At 44.8% G+C, this 20,228-nt stretch overlaps 1 protein-coding gene across 1 annotated transcript in view; it reads right to left on the bottom strand.

Moving 5' to 3' along the window:
* Positions 1-20,228, bottom strand: part of cfap53 (cilia and flagella associated protein 53) — a 66,456-nt gene that overhangs the window by 7,320 nt on the left and 38,908 nt on the right. The window contains exon 7 of the mRNA XM_041193581.1: positions 5,542-5,644. Within this exon, the coding sequence (XP_041049515.1) occupies positions 5,542-5,644 (103 nt within the window). The remainder of the gene's footprint in view (positions 1-5,541; positions 5,645-20,228) is intronic.

Genomic DNA, 20,228 nt, shown 5'->3' with positions numbered 1-20,228 from the left:
CGACGGCTCAGTGTGGCTCCTCAGTGCCATGTGCAGGAGCCCTAGCCGCCCCTTCCAGAGGGTGCTGCTCCACCCATTGCACAGCCAGATGCCTCAGTCGCCCTCTTCTTCATCTTCTTCGCTCTCTGTAAGCCATGAGGCATACAGCTAGGTCACCAGGCTCCATGCTCCTGATACACTCCTCCTGCAGGATGAAAGAGAGAGATGCGTGGGTTAGCATGTGTGTACTAAGAGCCTGTCTTGGTTAAGTCTGAAGGCCTCTTAATGCATCCCGGAGAGTGCTGCCAACGGCTTGGATGGCCAGAGATTAGTGCGCTGCCCAAAACCCCACCCACCTCCATCCCACACCACCCGACCTGTTGGCAGCAGCTTTGCCCATTAGGCTGCATGCTGCACTTTCAGCTCAGGCGCAGGCATTCTCCTAACCCCGTGCTGCAAGACTGCACTGTTAGCTTGAACCATGGGGGAGACTGGTCCAAACCAGGATGATGACATTGCATTTTTTTTAATTCATTCACGGGATGTAGGCTTCACTGGCTGGGCCAGCATTTATTGCCCATCCCTAATTGCCCTTGAGAAGGTGGTGGTGAGCTGCCTTCTTGAACCACTGCGGTCCATGTGGTGTAGGTACACCTGCAGTGCTATTAGGAAGGGAGTTCCAGGATTTTGACCCAGCAGTGAAGGAATGATGATATATTTCCAAGTCAAGATGGTGAGTGACTTGGAGGGGAACGTGCAGGTGGTGGTGTTCCCATCTAGCTGCTGCCTTTGTCCTTATAGATGGTAGTGGTCATGGGTTTGGAAGGTGCAGTCTAAGGAGCCTTGTTGAATTCCTGCAGTGTATCTTGTAAGATGGTACACACTGCTGCTACTGTGTGCCAGTGATGGAGGGAATGAATGTTTGTGGATGTGGTGCCAATTAAGCAAGTTGCTTTGTCCTGGATGGTGTCAAGCTTCTTGAGTGTTGTGGGAGCTGCACTTATCCAGGCAAGTGGAGAGTATTCCATCACACTCTTAACTTGTGCCTTGTAGATGGTGGACAGGCTTTGGGGAGTCAGGAGGTGAGTTACCCATCACAGGAGTCCCAGTCTCTGACCTGCTCTTGTAGCCACAGTGTTTACATGGTTAGTCCAGTTCAGTTTCTGGTCAATGGTAACCCTCAGGGTGTTGATAGTGGGGGATTCAGTGATGGTAATGCCATAGAATGTCAAGGGGTGATAGTTAGATTCTCTCTTGTTGGAGATGGTTATTGCCTGACACTTGTGTGTCACAAACGTTACTTGCCACTTGTCAGCCCAAGCCTGGATATTGTCCAGGTCTTGTTGCATTTGGACATGGACTGCTTCAGTATCTGAGGAGTCGTGAATAGTGCTAAACATTATGCAATCATCAGCAAACATCCCCACTTCTGAGCTTTTGATGGAAGGTCTTTGATGAAGCAGCTGAAGATGGTTGGGTCAAGGACACTCCCCTGATGAACACCTGCAGTGATGTCCTGGAGCTGAGATGATTGACCTCCAACAAGCACAACCATCTTTCTTTGTGCAAGGTATGACTCCAGCCAGTGGAGAGTTTTCCCTTGATTCGCATTGACTCCAGTTTTGCTGGGGCTCTTTGATGCCACACTCAGTCAAAGGGTGTAATGATGTCAGGAGCTGAGTGGCCCTGGTGGAACCCAAACTGGGCATCAGTGAGCAATTTATCGCTAAGTAAGTGCCACTTGCTTGCACAGTTGATGACCCCTTCTATTACTTTACTGATGATCGAGAGTAAATTATTGGGGTTCGCCAGTAGATTTGCCAGGTTAAATTTGTCCTGCTTTTTGTGTACAAGACATACCTGGGCAATTTTCCACATAGCCAGGTAGATGCCAGTGTTGTAGCTGTACTGGAACAGCTTGGCTAGGGGTATGGCAAGTTCTGGAGCACAAGTCTTCAGTAATATCATTGGAACATTGTCAGTATCCAGTGCCTATTGCCATTTCTTGATATCACGTGGAGTGAATCAAATTGTCTGAAAGCTGGCATCTGTGATGCTGGGGACCTCCAGAGGTGGGCGAGATGGATCATCCACTCGGCACTTCTGGCTGAAGATTGTAGCAAATGTTTCAGCCCTATCTTTTGCGCTGACATGGTGGACTCCCCCATCATTGAGGATGGGGATATTTGTGGAGCCTCCTCCTCCAGTGAGTTTTTTAATTGTTCACCACCATTCACGATTGGGTGTGGCAGGACTGCAGAGATTAGCTCTGATCTGTTGGATGTGGGATCACTTAGCTCTGCCTATCACTTGCTGCTAATGTTGTTTTGTATGCAGGTAGTCCTGTTATAGATTCACCACATTAACACCTCATTTTTAGGTATGCGTGGTGCTTGATGGTAATGGTAGAGTGGGAGATATGCCTGGCCATAAGGTTACAGATTGTGTTTGAGTACAATTCTACTGCTGCTGATGGCCCACAGCTCCTCACGGATGCCCTGTCTTGAGATGCTAGATCTGTTCGAAATCTATCCCATTTAACACGGCAGTAGTGCCACACAACATGATGGAGGGTATCCAATGTGAAGGTGGGACTTCATGAACACCACAACTGTGTGGTGGTCCTACTGATACTGTCATGGACTGATGCATCTGCGGCCAGGTAGTTTGGTGAGGAGAGGTCAAGTGTGCTTTTCCCTCTTGCTAGTTCCCTCACCACCTGCTGCAGATCTAGACTAGAAGCTATGTCCTTTAGGACATGGTCAGCTCAGTCAGTAGTGGAGCCACTGAGCTACTGTTGGTGATGGGCATCTGAAGTGCCCCACCCAGAGTACATTCTGCGCTCTTGCCACCCTCAGTGCTCCCTCCAAGTGGTGTTCAACATGGAGGGGCACTGATTCATCAGCTGAGGGAGGGCGGTACGTGGTAATCAGCAGGAGGCTTTATGAGGTCTGGAGTCGATGTTGAGGACTCCCAGGACAACTCCCTCCCGACTGCATACCACTGTGCTGCCACCTCTTCTGGGTCTGTCCTGCTCGTGGGGCTTGGCATGCCCAGGGGTGGTGATGGTGGTGTCTGGGACATCATCTGTTAGATAGGATTCTGTGAGGATGACTATGTCAGGCTTGTCTGTGACAAAGCTTTCCCAATTTTGGCACAAGCCCCCAGATGTTAATAAGGATGACTTTGCAGGTTCGGCAGGGCTAAGTTTGCCATTGTCGTTTCCAGTGCCTAGATCGATGCCGGGTGGTCCGTCCGGTTTGATTCCTTTTTTGAGGCTTTATAGCGGTTTCGTACAACCGAGTGGCTTGCTAGACCATTTCAGAGGGCACTTAAGAGTCAACCGGGTCTTGAGTCACATGTAGGTCAGACCAGGTAAGGACAGCAGATTTCCTTACCTAAAGGACATTAGTGAACCAATCGACAATGGTTTCATGGTCATCATTAGATTTTTAATTCCAGATCTTTACTGAACTCAGATTCCACCAACTGCCCTTGGATCTGTGGATTACTAGCTCAGCGACAATACCACCATGCCATAGCCTCACCTCACAACGTGAGGGGAGCTGTGAGTGCCTCCACCAGTGACCGCTCCAAGGCCAGTTTTAGCAAGGAGATTGTACACCGTGCCCATTTGTCCAACTGTTCTGCAGTCCACTAAAACGCTCATTACTTTGCAGTCTATGCTCAAGGGTTGAAAAGTTCGGGAGCATTTGGTGGCACTTTGATGCATCTGCATTGATTGAGTGGGAAGAGAAGCTAGAGACCCGACTCCAATCATTTCAACGTGGCTGCGTCTGAACTGTCTCAGCTGCAGAGGAATGGTTACTTTATATAAAGTTTCCCTAATGCGTGGCCCCTTCCCTCGCTCACCACACCCCCACCCCATGCGTGTTTGTGCGCTACCTTCAACCGTATGGCAGCACTTGCCCACCACCCCCCCCCCACCCCCTTCTCCGAAAGTTGCCTCAGCCACAGGGCAGCCCTTGACCCCCAACAATCCCAACACGCCTCAACCTTTATGTCCAAAAGACCACCTGGGCGAGCACTCTGCAACGTTACTGTGTACTCACCTTTGAGTTCCCCTTAAAGTGCAGCCTGCCAATTGCACGTCTTTTACATGCTATTGTAAAACACATTGGCGTGCAATTACGTTGACATGCGCCAGTGATCCTGGCAGGCTGGGCTTATAATGATATACAAATATATTACAATGAGGTTCCCAACATCTGATGGAAATGCGGCCCGCCATTGGTGGGCAGAGAGGGCGACTGCAAACTGGTTTCGTGGTGTCGTGAAACCGACTTTTGGCCTTCTCACCATATTGTCTGCTCAAGCCACCAAACATGCCCAATACCAGTGGGCATGGAAGATCCCGGCCCTGGAGTGGGACTCAACCCCAGAGCTTTTGGCTCAGAGGCAGGGACGCTGCCCACTGCGCCAGAAGACCTCCCTCAGCAAAATATTACAGAGCTAGCTAAAGAAAATCCTCAAACCTTCCAATGTCTCTGGTTAGCAGTCGATCTAACCTTTGCTTTATCTCCATTGTTCTGAATCATGTCTAACTCCACCTTCTTTAAACTCTCCAATATTGCTTTGAGTCCACCAGTCCATGCTGAAAGGGGTACGCGGACTCCGTAACTACATCTAAGTGAGACATAGATTGAGTGAGGAGTTGGGAATTTGGTTCAAGTGGGAATTAGGGGCAGAGGGGGAAAGAGGTGCTCCTTTTTCTATTTTTTTTTAAATCAGCCTCCAGTGGTTAGTGAGTTTCTTTCCTTGTCTCCAAGCTAGGCGAGTGCAACTTTCTATTACTTTCTCTGTGAAAATTATTTACTAATTGACTAATTAAATAAATAAGGTTGGGCAGAAACGGCAGGGCTGGTAGTGTGCCGTGACTGTGGCACGGGAGGGAATCTGTGCAATGCACTGCAATCCCGGACAACCATATTTGCAGAAAGTGTCTGCAGCTTGGGCAACTTCAGCTCCGAGTTGATGAGCTGGAGCCTGAGTTACAGACGTTGCAGGCATCAGGGAGTGGGGGAGTTACCTGGACACTTTGTTCCAGGAAGCAGTCACTCCCCTTAGCTTAGGCAGAACTTTTGAGTTGGTCAGTGATCAGGGACAGGAGGTCATGACTGCGAGTCAGGCAGCTAAGGGGACCAGCATGCAGTGATGAAGGAGCCTCGGCCCCTGACTTTAACAGGTACAAGGTGCTTGCTACCTGCATGGATCAGAAGAACTGCAGGGTGGATGAGCAGATTGATCATGACACCATAGTGAAGGATGCCATTCAATTGGGAGGAGAGAAAAGGAGAAAGTTATTTTTTGCACGTAAGAAGTTTCAAAAATCGGATGAAGCCATTATTATTAACTTTAAATTGATATTAGATTAGAGCCTTTATGGACTTCACCTATTTCTGAGCCCACCACCCACCAACAAGCATCAGGGTCATTATATAGTGCATTTCACTTTCAGGTCTTATGGCCTTGTAACATTGACAAACAGATGATTCTTATAATCTCCTGGTAAACTACACAATATATCCCACAGCCACATACCTGGCCAATCTCTCCTCGTCCACCTTTTTCTGCTCTTCAATGGATTGAATAATTTTCGCTCGTTCCTCTGCCACCTGCTGTGGGTTCTTCATATTTTTCTCTACTAAAAACAGAAAGCAAATATTTTTTCTGTACATCATTCATCACCTTGAACTTATGTTCAATGGACAGTGATGGGTTGGCTTACTGGGACAGGAGGAAGGCTAGGGAGAGAACATTAGCATCCATCAATCACATGGTCTCGATCCTTCTACCAATTGGAGCAGTTTTGCCCTGTCTACTCTGTCCAGTTCCCTCAAGATTTTGAACACCTATATCAAACCTCCACTAAACTTCTCCTCCAAGGAAGTCAGTCCAAAACTTCTCCAAAACCTCTACACATCTGAAGTTCCTCATCCCTAGAACCATTCTCATCAATCTTTTTTACACTCTCTACAATGCTTTCACATCTTTCCTAAACTGTAGCAACCAGAACTGTGCGGAATACTCCAGTTGAGGCCGAACTAGTGTTTTATACAAGTTTAACATAACTATCTTCCTTTTGTACTCTACGCCCTTATTAATAAAGCCTAGGATACTGTGTGCTTTATTAAATAGCCCTTTCAAAAGGTCTTGCCATTTTCAATGGCTTTTGCACATATACACCCCTCTGCACCTGCACCCACTTTAGAATCGTACCCTTTACATTTAGGAAGGAAGTTGGGAAAAGGTGGGGGTGCGGCTCTGTTAATTAATGATGGTATTAGCACATTAGAGAGGGATGACCTAAGTTCAAGAAACCAGGATGTAGAAATGTTTTGGGTGGAGATAAGCAATAATAAAGGCAAGAAGTCACTTGTGGGAGTGGTGTACAGGCCCCCTAATTGTAACCATACAGTAGGACAGAGTATAAGAGGAGAGATAATTAGGGATTGTCATGGAGGATTTTAATCTACACATAGACTGGAAAAATCAGATGGGCAAAGATAGTGTAGGTGAAGAGCTCATAGAATGTTTTCCAGATAGTTTCTTAGAACAGCACGTTCTGGAGCCAACCAGAGGGCAGGCTATACTAGACCTGGGGGAAAGTTTTCTCCACATCAGGTGGGTTGGTTGGGAACGGGCACGGAGCCGATCGACACCTGCGATCGGCTGCTTGCAGCCCATTAAGGCCTACCCAGCGTGATGTGCGCCCGGTAGCGCTCAGCACTACCTGTGCGGGCGGGAGGAGGAGGGAGAGTCAGGGCCTGTGCACGAAAGAGCGTGGAAATCTCCCTGAGGCACGGAGCTGCCTCAGGGAGATTAAGTTCAGTTTCAAAACTTAAAATAAAAAAAGGTAAAAATCATTTACACATGTCCCCTCAGTGACAGCATCGCATGAGCTGGGATATGTTTATCAAATGATTAAAAAATATTTATTAATTTGATAAACCCTTCATGAAACCTCATCCCGCCCATTGATGAGGTTTCATGAAAAATGCAAAGGCTGCCTGGGCTCTTCGCCTGCCCATCAGCCTTAAGGTTGGATGGACAGGCCTGTCAAATTGCTTAATTAGTTTATCAATGGCCTTAACCATTAGCGCTAGTGGGGAAAATTCTAGAGTCCATTATAAAAGATTTAATAGCTGAGCACTTGGAAAACAGTGGCAGAATTGGACAGAGTCAGGATGGATTTACAAAAGGAAAATCATGCTTGACAAATCTACTGGAATTTTTCAAGAATGTAACTAGTAGAGTTGATGAGGGGGAGCCAGTGGATGTGGTTTATTTGGACTTTCAGAAGGCTTTCGACAAAGACCCACATAAGAGATTAGCATGTAAAATTAAAGCGCATGGGATTGGGGGTAGTGTATTGAGATGGATAGAAAACTGGTTGGCAGACAGGAAACAAAGAGTAGGAATAAACAGGTCTTTTTCAGAATGCCAGGCAGTGACTAGTGGGGTACAGTAGGCACCAGGGTCCCAGCTATTCACAATATATATTGATGATTTAGATGAGGAACCTAAATGTAATATCTTCAAATTTGCAGATCACACAAAGCTGGGTGGGAGGGTGAGGAGAATGCAGAGAGGCTTCAGTGTGATTTGGACAAGCTGGGTGAGTGGGCAAATACATGGCAGATGCAGTATAATGTGGATAATTGTGAGGTTATCCATTTTGGTAGCAAAAACAGGAAGGCAGATTATTATCTGAATGGCTATAAATTGAGAGAGGGGAATGTACAACGAGACCTGGGTGTCCTTGTACAGCAGTCGCTGAAGGTAAGCATGCAGGTGCAGTAGGCGGGAAAGAAGGCAAATGGTTTGTTGGCCTTCATAGCAAGATGATTCGAGTACAGGAGTAGAGATATCTTGCTGCAAATTATACAGAGCCTTGGTGAGACCACACCTGGAATATTGTGCACAGTTTTGGTCTCCTTATCTGAGGAAGGATGCTCTTGCTATAGAGTGAGTGCAGCGAAGGTTTACCAGACTAATTCCTGGGATGGCAGGACTGACATATGAGGAGAGATTGAGTCAGCTAGGATTATATTCTGGAGTTCAGAAGAATGAGGGGGGATCTCATAGAAACACATAAAATTTTAACAGGATTAGACAGGGTGGATGCAGGAAGGATGTTCCCGATGGTGAGGGAGTCCAGAACCGAAGTCACAGTCTGAGGATATGGGGTAGATCATTTAAGGCTGAGTTGAAGAGAAATTTCTTCACCCAGACATTGGTGAGCCTGTGGAATTCGCTACCACAGAAAGTAGTTGAGGCTAAAACATTGTATGTTTTCAAGAAGGAGTTAGATTTGGCTCTTGGGGGAAAAGGGATCAAAGGATATGGGGAGAAAGCGGGAGCAGGCTATTGAGCTGGATGATCAGCCATGATCATAATGAATGGCGGAGCAGGCTCAAAGGGCCGAATGCCTATTCCTGCTCCTATTTTCTATGTTTCTACGTTAACAGGTCTTTGACAGTTCGGCAGGCACGCAGCCGACTCCAGTGCGCTCCTGCAGAAAGATTGGAATGACGCACGGTGATGTCGGGATGCATGCCCAATGTCACAGCGCATCATTTTACACTTCGACGTGAGGGGCCCGCCCCCACACGCCAAACAGAAAATCATGGCCCTGGTATTGAGCAGTGCAATAGGGTTTTTACATTCATTTAGAGGGAGAAAGAGTGCGCCCAAGGCTAGTATTTTAAACTTAAATAAGCGCAATTATGAGGGCATAAAAGCAGCAAATGAGGTTAAGGGATAGGTCAGCAGAGGTTCAGTGGCAGACATTTAAAGGGATATTTCAGAATACACAGAATAGATACATTCCAATGAGAAAGAAAAAATCCAAGGGGAGGGACCACCATCCATGGTTAATTGATAAAAGTTAAAGACTGTATGAAACTTAAAAAAAAAATTAATTACACAAAAATGGATGGCAGGTCAGAAGATTGGACAGAATATGAAGAACAAAATGACAAAAAGATTAAAATGGAGGGAAAAATTAGGGTACAAGAGAAAGCTAGCAAGTAATATAAAAATGAATAGTAAGAGTTTCTATAGATATTTAAATAATAAGAGTTAACTAAGTGAGCGTCGGTCCTTTAAAAGTATGTCCCTGGAATAGATAATGAAAAGTAGGGAAATGGCGGATGAATTAAACAGGTATATTGCTTCAGTCTTCACTATAGAGGATACAAACAACATTCCAGAAATAGCTGTAAATCTATTTTTCTTTTATTCAGGGGATGTGGGCTTCACTGGCTGGGCCAGCATTTATTGACCATCCCTAGTTGCCCTTGAGAAGGGGTGGTGAGCTGCCTTCCTGAACCACTGCAGTCCATGTGGTGCAGGTACACCCCCAATGCTGTTAGGGAGGGAGTTCCAGGATTTTGACCCAGCGACAGTGAAGGGATGGTAATATATTTCCGAGTCAGGATGGTGAATGACTTAGAGGAGAACTTCCAGGTGGTCTGCAGCCCTTGTCCTTATAGATGGTAGTGGTCGTGGGTTTGGAAGGTGCTGTTGAAGGAGCCTTGGTGAATTCCTGCAGTTCATCTTATAAATGGTACACACTGCTACTACTGTGCATCGGTGATGGAAGGAATGAATGTTTGTGGATGGGTTGCCAATCAAGTGGGCTGCTTTGTCCTGGATGATGTTGAGCTTCTTGGATGTTTTGGGAGCTGCACTCATCCAGGCATAGGGGGAATATCCCATCGCACCTGACTTGTGCCTTGTAGGTGGTGGGCAGGCTTTGAGGAGTCAGGAGGTGGGTTACTCAGAGTCTTGGAATCATAAAGGTCTACAGCACAGAAAAAGGCCCTTTAGTCCATCGAGTCTGCACCAGTCAAACAAGTGCCTAACCATTCTAACCCCAGTTTCCAGCACTAGGCCCATAGCCTTGTATGCTATGGCATCACAAGTGCACATCCAAATAATATGAGGGTATCTGCCTCTACCACCCTATCAGGCAGTGAGTTCCAGATTCTCACCACCCTCTGGATGAATAAATTCTTCCTCACATCCCCTCTAAACATCCTGCCCCTTACCTTAAATCTATGCCCCCTGGTTATTGATCCCTCCACCAAGGGAACAGTTCCATCCTGTCTACTCTACCTATGCCCCTCATAATTTTATACACTTCAATCTTGAGGGGGCCTCAATCTCCTCTGCTCCAGGGAAAATAACCCCAGTCTATCCAATTTCTCCTCATAACTAAAACTCTCCAGCCCACAGAACATCCTGGCAGATCTCCTCTGCACCCTCTCTAGTACTCTTCGGAGGATTCCCAGCCTCTGATCTGCTCTTGTAGCCACGGTATTTACATGGCTAGTCCAGTTCAGTTTCTGGTTAATAGTAACCCCCAGGATGTTGATAGTGGGGGATTCAGAGATGGTAATATCATCAGCAAGTGGAAGGGAGGGAGGAATTCAGGAAGTATGCAATCACCAGGGAAGTGGTATTGAGTTAAAAACAAAAAACTGCGGATGCTGGAAATCCAAAACAAAAACAGAATTACCTGGAAAAACTCAGCAGGTCTGGCAGCATCGGCGGAGAAGAAAAGAGTTGACGTTTCGAGTCCTCATGACCCTTCAACAGAACTAGGTGAATCCAAGGAAGGGGTGAAATATAAGTGTTATTGAGTAATTTGGTGGGGTTCTGGACTGACAAATGCCCAAGTTTGGATGGCTAGTGAGGTAGTTAATGCATTGGTTTTAATTTTCCAAAATTCCTAGATTTGGGGAAGGTTCCATCGGATTGGAAAATAGCAAATGTAACTCCTTTCCTCAAAAAGGAGGGAGACAGAAAGCATGAAACTACAGGCCAGTTAACCTAACATCTGTCACAGGGAAAATGTTAGAAGCTATTATTAAATATGTTATAGCAGAAAAATTCAAGGCAATCAGGCAGAGTCAACATGGTTTCATAAAAGTTAAATCATGTTTAACCAATATATTGGAGTTCTTTGAAGGAGACACATATGCTGTGGATAAAGGGGAACCGGTGGATATACTGTACTTAGATTTCCAGAAGGTATTTGATTAAGTGCCACATCAAAGGTTATTGAGGAAAATAAAAGCTCATAGAACTATAGAAAAGTTACAGCACAGAAGGAGGCTGTTCAGTCTATCTTGTCCATGCCAGCCCGAGGACACCCAGGTGCCCTTTCTATTCCCACCTTCCTGCTCCCAGCCCATAGCTCTGCAGCTTACAGCACTTTAAATGCAGATCCAGGTACATTTTTAAAAGAGTTTAGAGTTTCTGCTTCTACCACCAACTTGGGCAGCGAATTCCAGACACCAATTACCCTCTGCGTAAAAAAGTTCTTCAACATGTCCCCCCTACACCTTCTGCCACTTATCTTGAAACTATGTCCCCTGGTTCTAGAATTCTCCACCAAGGGAAACAATTTTATCCTGTCCACTCTATCTATTCCCCTCATAATTTTTTACACCTCAATCAAGTCACCTCTCAGCCTTCTTTGTTCTAAGGAAAATAACCCCAACCTATCCAATCTCTCCTCGTAGCTACACTTCTCTAACCCTGGCAACATTCTTGTAAATCTCTTCTGCACTCTCTCCAGAGCTATTACGTCCTTCCTGTAATGTGGTGATCAGAACTGCACACAATACTCCAGTTGTGGCCTCACCAGTATTTGAAACAATTCCAACATTATATCTTTACTTTTATATTCTATACCTCTGCCAGTGAAGGACAGCATTCCATATGCCTTCTTTACAACCATGTCTACTTGAACTGCTGCCTTCAGGGACCTGTGTACTTCAACGCCAAGATCTTTCACTTCATCTACCCCTCTTAGTATATTCCCATTTATTGTGTAATCCCTGTAACTGTTTAACCTCCCTAAACTTCTCTATGTTAAAATCCATCTACCACTTTACCGCCCACTCTACCAAACCATCTATCTCATTTTGGAGATTATGGCTATCCTCTACATTATCCACTACTCAGCCAATCTTTGTGTCATCTGCAACTTTCCCAATCATGACCCCACGTTCACGTCCAAATCATTAATATATAAAACAAACAGCAAGGATCTCAACACTGAGCCCTGTGGAACACCACTTGAAACAACTTTCTATTCACAAGGGTATCCATCGACCATTACCCTTTGTTTCCTGTTACAAAGCCAACCTTTTAGCCAGTTTGCCACATTACCCTGAAGCCCATGAGCTTTTAGTTTCATGACCAATCTGCCATGTGGGACCTTGTCAAATGCCTTGCTTAAATCCATGTACACAACATCCACCGCACTACCTTCATCAACCCTTCTTGTCACTAACTCAAAGAATTCAATCAAATTTGTGAGGCAAGACCTTCCTTTAACAAATCCGTGCTGACCATCCCTGACTAATCCATGCCTTTCCACACAACAATTAATCCTATCTTTTAGGATTGATTCTACTAATTTGCTCACCACTGATATAAGACTAACTGGCCTACAATTGTTTGGCATTTCCTTTGATCCCTTTTTAAATAATGGAACTACGTTTGCATTTCTCCAGTCCTCATGTACCTCCTTGTATCTAGTGAAGATTGGAAAATCATCCTCAGAGCATCTGCTATCTCCTCTCTGACTTCCTTCAGCAGCCTCGGAAACAATGCAACTGGCCCTGGTGACCCTTCCCACAGCCTCCGCTCTTCTATCTCCCTTTCACTATTTGGGGGTCTGTAGTATATTCCCAGTAGTGTGACTGCCCCTTTTTTATTCCTAAGCTCAATCCATAAAACCTCGTTTGTTGACCCATTTAGTATATCATCCCTTCTCACAACTGAAATTGATTCTTTAATCATTAGTGCCACCATACCCCTCCTTTATTATCTCCTATTCTATCGTGTCGAAAGACTCTCTAACCAGGGATATTAAGCTGCCAGTTTTGTCCCTCCTTTAGCCAGGTCTCCATTATAGCAATGACATCCTGCTGCCATGTGTCTACCTGTGCCCTCAACTCATCTACCTTGTTTGTAATACTTGCATTGAAGTATAAACAGTTTAACACCATCAATTTCACTTGCTGGACACTTTGTAAACTTTGCTTCCCCTGTAACTCCATGTCTATCACAACGTCCCTTGCTAATGTTCTACCTCCATTTTTCTGATCCGAATATGACCTATCTGATCCTACTCCTGGGATCCCATTCCCCTGCCACACTAGTTTAAATACTCCCCAACAGAACTAGCAAAAGCCCCCGCAAGGACACTGGTCCCAGCTCTGCCTAGGTGCAGCACATCCAGTTTGTACAGGTCCCACCTTCCCCAGAACCAGTCCCAGTGCCTCAACAATCTGAATCCCTCCCGGCTACAACATCTCTCCAGCCACATGTTCATTTGGTCTATCCTCTTATTCCTGCTTTCGCTAGCACGTGGAACTGGGAGTAATCCTGAGATTACTACATTTGAGGTCCTGCATTTTAATTTATCTCCTAACTTCCTGTACTGAACTTAGTTTACCTATGTTGTTGGTACCAATGTGTACCACAAGCACTGGCTGTTCACCTTCCCTCCCCAGAATGTCCTGCAGCCGCTCTGTGACATCCTGGACCCTGGCACCAGGGAGGAAACATACCATCCTTGATTCACACTTGCAGCCACAGAAGCGTCTGTCTGTGCCCTTAACTATTGAATCCCCTATCACTATGGCTCTGCCACTTGTCTGCCTCCCGCCCGTCTGAGCAGCAGAGCCACCCACGGTGGCATGAACTTGGCTGCTGCTGCTTTCCCCTGAGAGGCCATTCCCCCCAACAGTAACAAAAGCAGTATATCTGTTAGAGAGCGGGATGACCACAGGGGACACCTACACTACCTTCCTGAATCTTTTACTGTTGCTGATGGTCACCCATTCCCTTTCTGCCTGTGTAATCTTCATCTGCGGTGTGACCACCTTGCTAAACGTGCTATCCACGACTTGCTCAGCATCGCGGATGCTCCACAATGAGTCCACCTACAGCTCCAGCTCCGAAATCCAATTAGCTAGAAGCTGCATTTGGAAAAACCTTCCGCACACATGGTCACCGGGGACGCTGGAAGAGTCCCTCATTTCCCACATCCTGGAGCATATCACGGGTCTGAGTTCTCCTGCCGTGATGTCCCTCTCGAATAAGCTAGTTACTCTCTTAAAAAATACGATAGCTCGGGGCCTTATTTATGTTAGGAACTCTTGACTAATTATACTCAAGGCAAAAGTGGTAACATATTGACATGGATAGAAGATTGGCTAGCTAACAGGAAGCAGAGATTTGGCATAAATGGGTCTTTTTCTAGTTGACAGGATGTGATGAGTGGTGTGCCACAGGAATCAATGTTGGGGCCTCAACTTTTTACAATTTATGAAAATGACTTGGATGAAGGGACCGAAGGAATAGTTGCTAAATTTGCGGACGACACAAAGGTAGGTAGGAAAGTAAACTGTGAAGAGGACATAAGGAGGCTACAAAGGGACATAGATAGGCTAAGTGAGCAGGCAAAAACTTGGCAAATGTGAAATTGTCCATTTTGGCAGGAAGAATAAAAAAGCTTATGGTGCGATATTGCCGAGCTCTGAGACTCAGAGGGATCTGGGTGCCCTAGTGCACGAATTACAAAAGTCTAGTATGCAGGTACAATAAGTAATTAGGAAAGTTAATTTATTGTGAGGGAAATTGAATACAAAAGTAGGGAAGTTATGCTTCAGTTGTACAGGGCATTGGTAAGACCACATCTGGAGTATTGTGTACAGTACTGTTCTCCATATTTAAGGAAAGGTGTAAATGCATTAGAAGCAGTTTCAGAGAAGATTTACTAGACTAATATCAGGGATGAGCGGGTTGTCTTATGAGGGAAGGTTGGACAGGTTAGGCTTGTATCTGCTGGATTTTAGAAGAGTAAGAGGTGGCTTGATTGAAACCTTTAAGATCCTGAGGGGTCTCGACAGGGTGGATGTGGCGAGGATGTTTCCTCTCGTAGGAGAATCTAGAACTAGGAGTTACGGTTTAAAAATAAGGGGTCGCTCATTTAAGGTAGAGATAAGGAGAAATTTTTTCTCTCAGAGGGCGGTGAGTCTTTGGAACTCTCTTCCTGAAAAGGTGGTGGAAGCAGAGCCTTTGTATATTTTTAAGGCACAGCTAGATAGATTCTTGATTAACAAGGGGGTTAAACATTATCGGGCGTAGGCAGAAATGTGGGGTTGAAGTTACAATCAGATCAGCCATGATCTTATTGAAGGGGGGAACAGGCTCAAGGGGCCGAGTAGCCAAGTCCTGCTCCTAATTCATATGTTCATATGTTTATATTGTCTACCCATGTTCTTCAAACCAAAAGAATCCCTTCACACTTCTCTGCATTGAATTTTGTCTGCCACTTGCCTGCCCATTCCACCAGCTTGTCTATGTCCTCCTGAAGTTCTACATTATCCTCCTCACAGTTCACTATGCTTCTAAGTTTTGTATCATCCACAAACTTTGAAATTGTGCCCTGAACATCAATGTCTAGGTCATTAATATACATCAGGAAGGGCAAGGGTCCCAACACTGACTGCTGGTGTACTCCACTATAAACCTTCCTCCAGTCCAAAAAACACCCATTAAACACTATTCACTGTTTTCTGCCAATTTCATATCCATATTGCTTCTGTCCCCTTTTTTCCGTGAACTCTAACTTTGCTCACAAGTCTGTTGTGCAGCACTGTATCAAGCGCCTTCTGGAAGTCCATGTACACCACATCAACAGCATTGCTTTCATTAATCCTCCCTGTTACCTCTTCAAAAAAACTCCATCAAGTTAGTTTACATGATTTGCCCTTAACAAATCTATGCCAGATTTCTTTAATCAATTTGTCCATGTATCTATTAATTTTGTCCCAAATTATTGTTTCTTGAAGCTTCCACCACCGAAGTTAAGCTGAATGGCCTGTAGTTGCTGGGCTTACACTCTCTTTTGAACAAGGGTTTGAAAATTTGCAATTCTCCAGGCCTCTGGCATTACCCCAGATTCTAAGGAAGACTGAAAAATTATGGTCAGTGCCTCTGCAATTTCCACTCACTTCCCTAAGTATCATTGGATGCATCTAATTCAGTCATGGTGCCTTATCAACTTTAAATACAGTCTATCCACTTTATCAATTCTAGTCTCCTCCTTATCAATTCTAACTCTTCAAGTGTTTGAATTACCTCTTCCTTCACTATGACCTGCACAGCATCATCTTCCTTGGTAAAGAGATTAAATTCAATGCAGAGAAGTATGAAGTGATTCATTTTGGTAGGAAGAACATGGAGAGACAATACAAACTGAAACTAAAGGAGCAGAGGGACCTGGGTGTATATGTGCATAAGTCAATGGTGGAGACAGGACTGATTGATAGAGTGGTTAATAAAGCATACAGTATCCTGGGCTTTATTAAAAGAGCAAGTTATTTTGAACTTGTATAAGTCACTAGTTTGGCCTGTTAAAGTATTACATCCAGTTCTGGGCACGGCTCTTTTGGAAGGATGTGGAGCCATTCGAAAGGGTGCAGAAAAGATTTACGAGAATGAAGTTCCTCATCCCTAGAACCAGTTATGAAGATAGATTGGAGAAGTTAGGACTGTTTTCCTTAGAGAAAAGAAGGCTGAGAGGACATTTCATTGAGGTATTCAATATCATGAAGAGTTTGGACAGAGTAGATAGGGAGAAATTGTTCCCACTTGCGACAGGGTCGAGAACGACAGGGCACAGATGTAAAATAATTGCTAAAATAAGTAATAGTAATATGAGGGAAAAGTTTTTCACGCAGCAAGTGGTTAGGGTTTGGAATGATCTGCCTGAGAGTGTGGTGCAGGTAGGTTCAGTTGAAACATTCAAAGGGAAATAAACTGTTATCTGCAAAGGAAGAATGTGCAGGGTTACAGGGAGAAGACGGGGTAATGGCACTAGGTGAGTTGCTCATTTGGAGAGCGAATGCAGAATGATGAGACAAATGGCTACCTTCTATACCGTAACAATTCCGTGAAAAATATTCATTTAATACCTAAATTATGCTCCCTTCTTCCATGCATAAATCCCCTTTTTGGTCCCTAATGAGTCCCACTGCTCCTTTTACCACCCTTTTACTGTTTATGTGCCTATAGAAGACTTTGGGATTTCTTTTATGTTAGCCACTAGTCTCTTGTCAGTCTCAGGATAGGGGGTCGATCATTTAGGACTGAGACAAGGAGAAATTTAGAATTCTCTACCCCAGAGGATTGTGAAAACCCCACTGTTGAATACATTCAAGGCTGGGATAGACAGATTTTTGGTCTCTCAGGGGATTAAGGGATATGGAGAACAGGTGGAAAAATGGAGTTGAAGCCCAAGATCAGCCATGATTGTATTGAATGGCACAGCAAGCTCAATGGGGCACATGGTCTACTCTTCTTCTATTTCTTTTGTTCATGTGTTCTTCTGTACTCTCTCTTTGCTTCCCTTATTTGCTTTATCACTACCCCTCTGAACTTTCTGGTTCTCGGTTGTATTGAATAGATGGTAGCTGTAGGCTTATCCAAGGGTGATTCAAAGCTGGGATAGTGGCAATAAGAAGATAGAAGAATCATGATTGGTTATCGAGTAGAAATATGGGGAGGTAAAGTATCTGAGAGGGAGAAATTAAAGGTGGCACACCTTGGCAACAGGAAGGGGAAAAAGTAGGAGCTAAGAGCCCAAGAGAACAATAATAGGAAATTGAAGTAATGGACACCCAGAATGCACATATGAACAATTACAGAGGGAAGGATTTCAGATCAAGAAGTTGGGTCAGACAGTCTCTTGAAGCCTGAAGCTGTCTTAGCTTCCACAGGCTAGGTAATTATCATATAGTAATCTTAGAAGCACCTTCCAGTTCATTGTTACCCTTAGATCTCACAACCACACATTGTACACTCCAGAAAAAGATATTTTCGAAATATATACTAAAATTTATTCACATTTGCACAGAATAGAGGAAAAACATGATTAAAAATTTAAAAATAGTTGAGTACTATACTCAGGGAACTACAATAAAGTGGCTGCCCATTGCAAGCCTGAAAATTTTTGCTGGCATCAGTTTTAACTGACCTATAAACATGCTTACAAACAACACACTATGGATATCAAAACCTAAGGCACAATGGAAATATTGGGGTTTAATGAATAAAACCTCAACATTTTGCTGCTGTCTTTTCAAAAAGCTTGGGATAGAAATTGATATGCGTTAAAAACCCATTTCTCAGATGTAAAATGGGTGCAACATGTACTACTGCCAGTGTACAGTCTACGCAAGTCTTGTCCCACTGTTACATTATTTTTAGGTGTTCTGGGTACATTCTTAAAATTGGCGTTATGACTTTTTAAACATGTTATTTGTAACCAATTTCCATCTCTTCTCGATTCAAGCAAGAGTGTTGAATCTGGGCTGAAAACAGGACAGGATTAATTTTTAGGTCAAAAGCAGCAGAATTGTTATTGCTTTGATTAGAATGGTACAGGAGCCCAGTGAGGGGTATGCTCCTCATTTTAGAAAAAGAGCCCATCCTCAAAAATGTCGCGTAATGGTTTAATGATCTCGATATTAATCTTCATGGCAGAAGTGGATTGGGGGTTAAAAATGAAAAGATGGACAATGTGACCCCAACTTATGCGAGTATCCCAAACTGGATATACAAATATATGAATTAGCAGGTATAGGCCATGGGGCCCCTCAAGCCTGCTCCGCCATTCAATAAGATCAAGGCTGATGTGGACTCAACTCCACACTCATGCCTACCCCTAATATCCTATGAGTTCCTTGTTTGTCAAAAATCTATGTACCACATCCACAAACATTCAATCTCTCCACCACTGATGCACAGTAGCAGCAGTGTGTACCATCTGCAAGATGCACTGCAGGAATTCAAAATCCTGGAACTCTCCTGGCTAAACCAGCATTTATTGCCCATCCCTAATTTCCTTTGAGAAGCTGGTGATAAACTGCCTTCTTGAACCACGGCAGTCCATGTGGTGTAGGTATATCCACAGTGCTGTTAGGGATTTTGGCCCAGCAACAGTGAAGGAAGGGTGATATATTTCCAAGTCAGGATGGTGTGTGGCTTGGAAGGAACTTCCAGGTGCTGGTGTTCCCATCTATCTGTTGCCCTTGTCCTTCTAAACGGTAGTGGCCATAAGTTTGAAAGGTGCCGCCTAAGGAACCTTGGTGAATTCCTGCAGCGCATCTTGTAGATGGTACACACTGCTGCCACTGTGTGTCAGCGGTGGAGGGAATGCCAATCAAAAAGGCTGATTTGTCCTGGACATTATCAAGCTCCTTGATTGTTGTTGGAGCTGCACTCATCCAAGTAAGTAGAGGGTATTCCATCACACACCTGATTTGTACCTTGTAGATGGTGGACAGGTTTTGTGAAGTTTGGAGGTGTGTTCCTTGTTGCAGGATTCCTAGCCTCTGACTTACTCTTGCAGTCTCAAAAGATATATGACCAGTACAGTTCAGTTTCTGGTCAATGGTAATCTCCAAGATGTTGCTAGTCTCTCCCACAAGGGAAAAAATGCTTTCAGTATCCACCCGGTCAAGTCTCCTCAGGATCTTATATGCCTCAATAAGCTCACCTCTCATATTTCTTTTTTTAAAAATTCATTCACGGGATGTGGGCTTCGCTGGCTGGGGTAGTATTTATTGCCCACCCCAACTGCCCTTGAGAAGTTGGTGGTGAGTTGCCTTCTTGAACTGCTGCAGTCCATGTGGTGTAGGTACACCCACAGTGCTGTTAGGAACGGAGTTCCAGGATTTTGGTCCAGTGACAGCTAAGGAACGACAATATAGTTCCAAGTCAAGATGGTGAGTGACTTGGATGGGAACTTCCAGATGTTCCCTTCCATCTGCTACCCGTCTTTCTAGGTGGTGGTGGTTGTGGGTTTGGAAGGTGCTGTCTAAGCAGCCTTCGTGAATTTCTGCAGTGTATCTTGTGGACGGTACATACTGCTACTACTGTGCGTCAGCGGTGGGAGGAGTGAATGTTTGTGGACGTGGTGCTAATCAATCAGGCTGCTTTACCCTGAATGGTGTCAAGCTTCTTGAGTGCTGTGTGAGCTGCACTTATCCAAGCAAGTGGAGAGTATTCCATCACACTCCTGATCTGTGCCTTATAGGTGGGAAGTCAGGAGGCGAGTTACTCATCACACAATTCCGAGCCTCTGACCTGCTCTTGTAGCCACAATATTTATACGGCTAGTCCAGTTCAGT

This window comes from Carcharodon carcharias, chromosome 1 (genome assembly GCF_017639515.1).
Source record: "Carcharodon carcharias isolate sCarCar2 chromosome 1, sCarCar2.pri, whole genome shotgun sequence".
Lineage (NCBI taxonomy): Eukaryota > Metazoa > Chordata > Chondrichthyes > Lamniformes > Lamnidae > Carcharodon > Carcharodon carcharias.
Note: the sequence above shows the minus strand (reverse complement) of the source record. Positions and strands in the feature narration are given on the sequence as shown.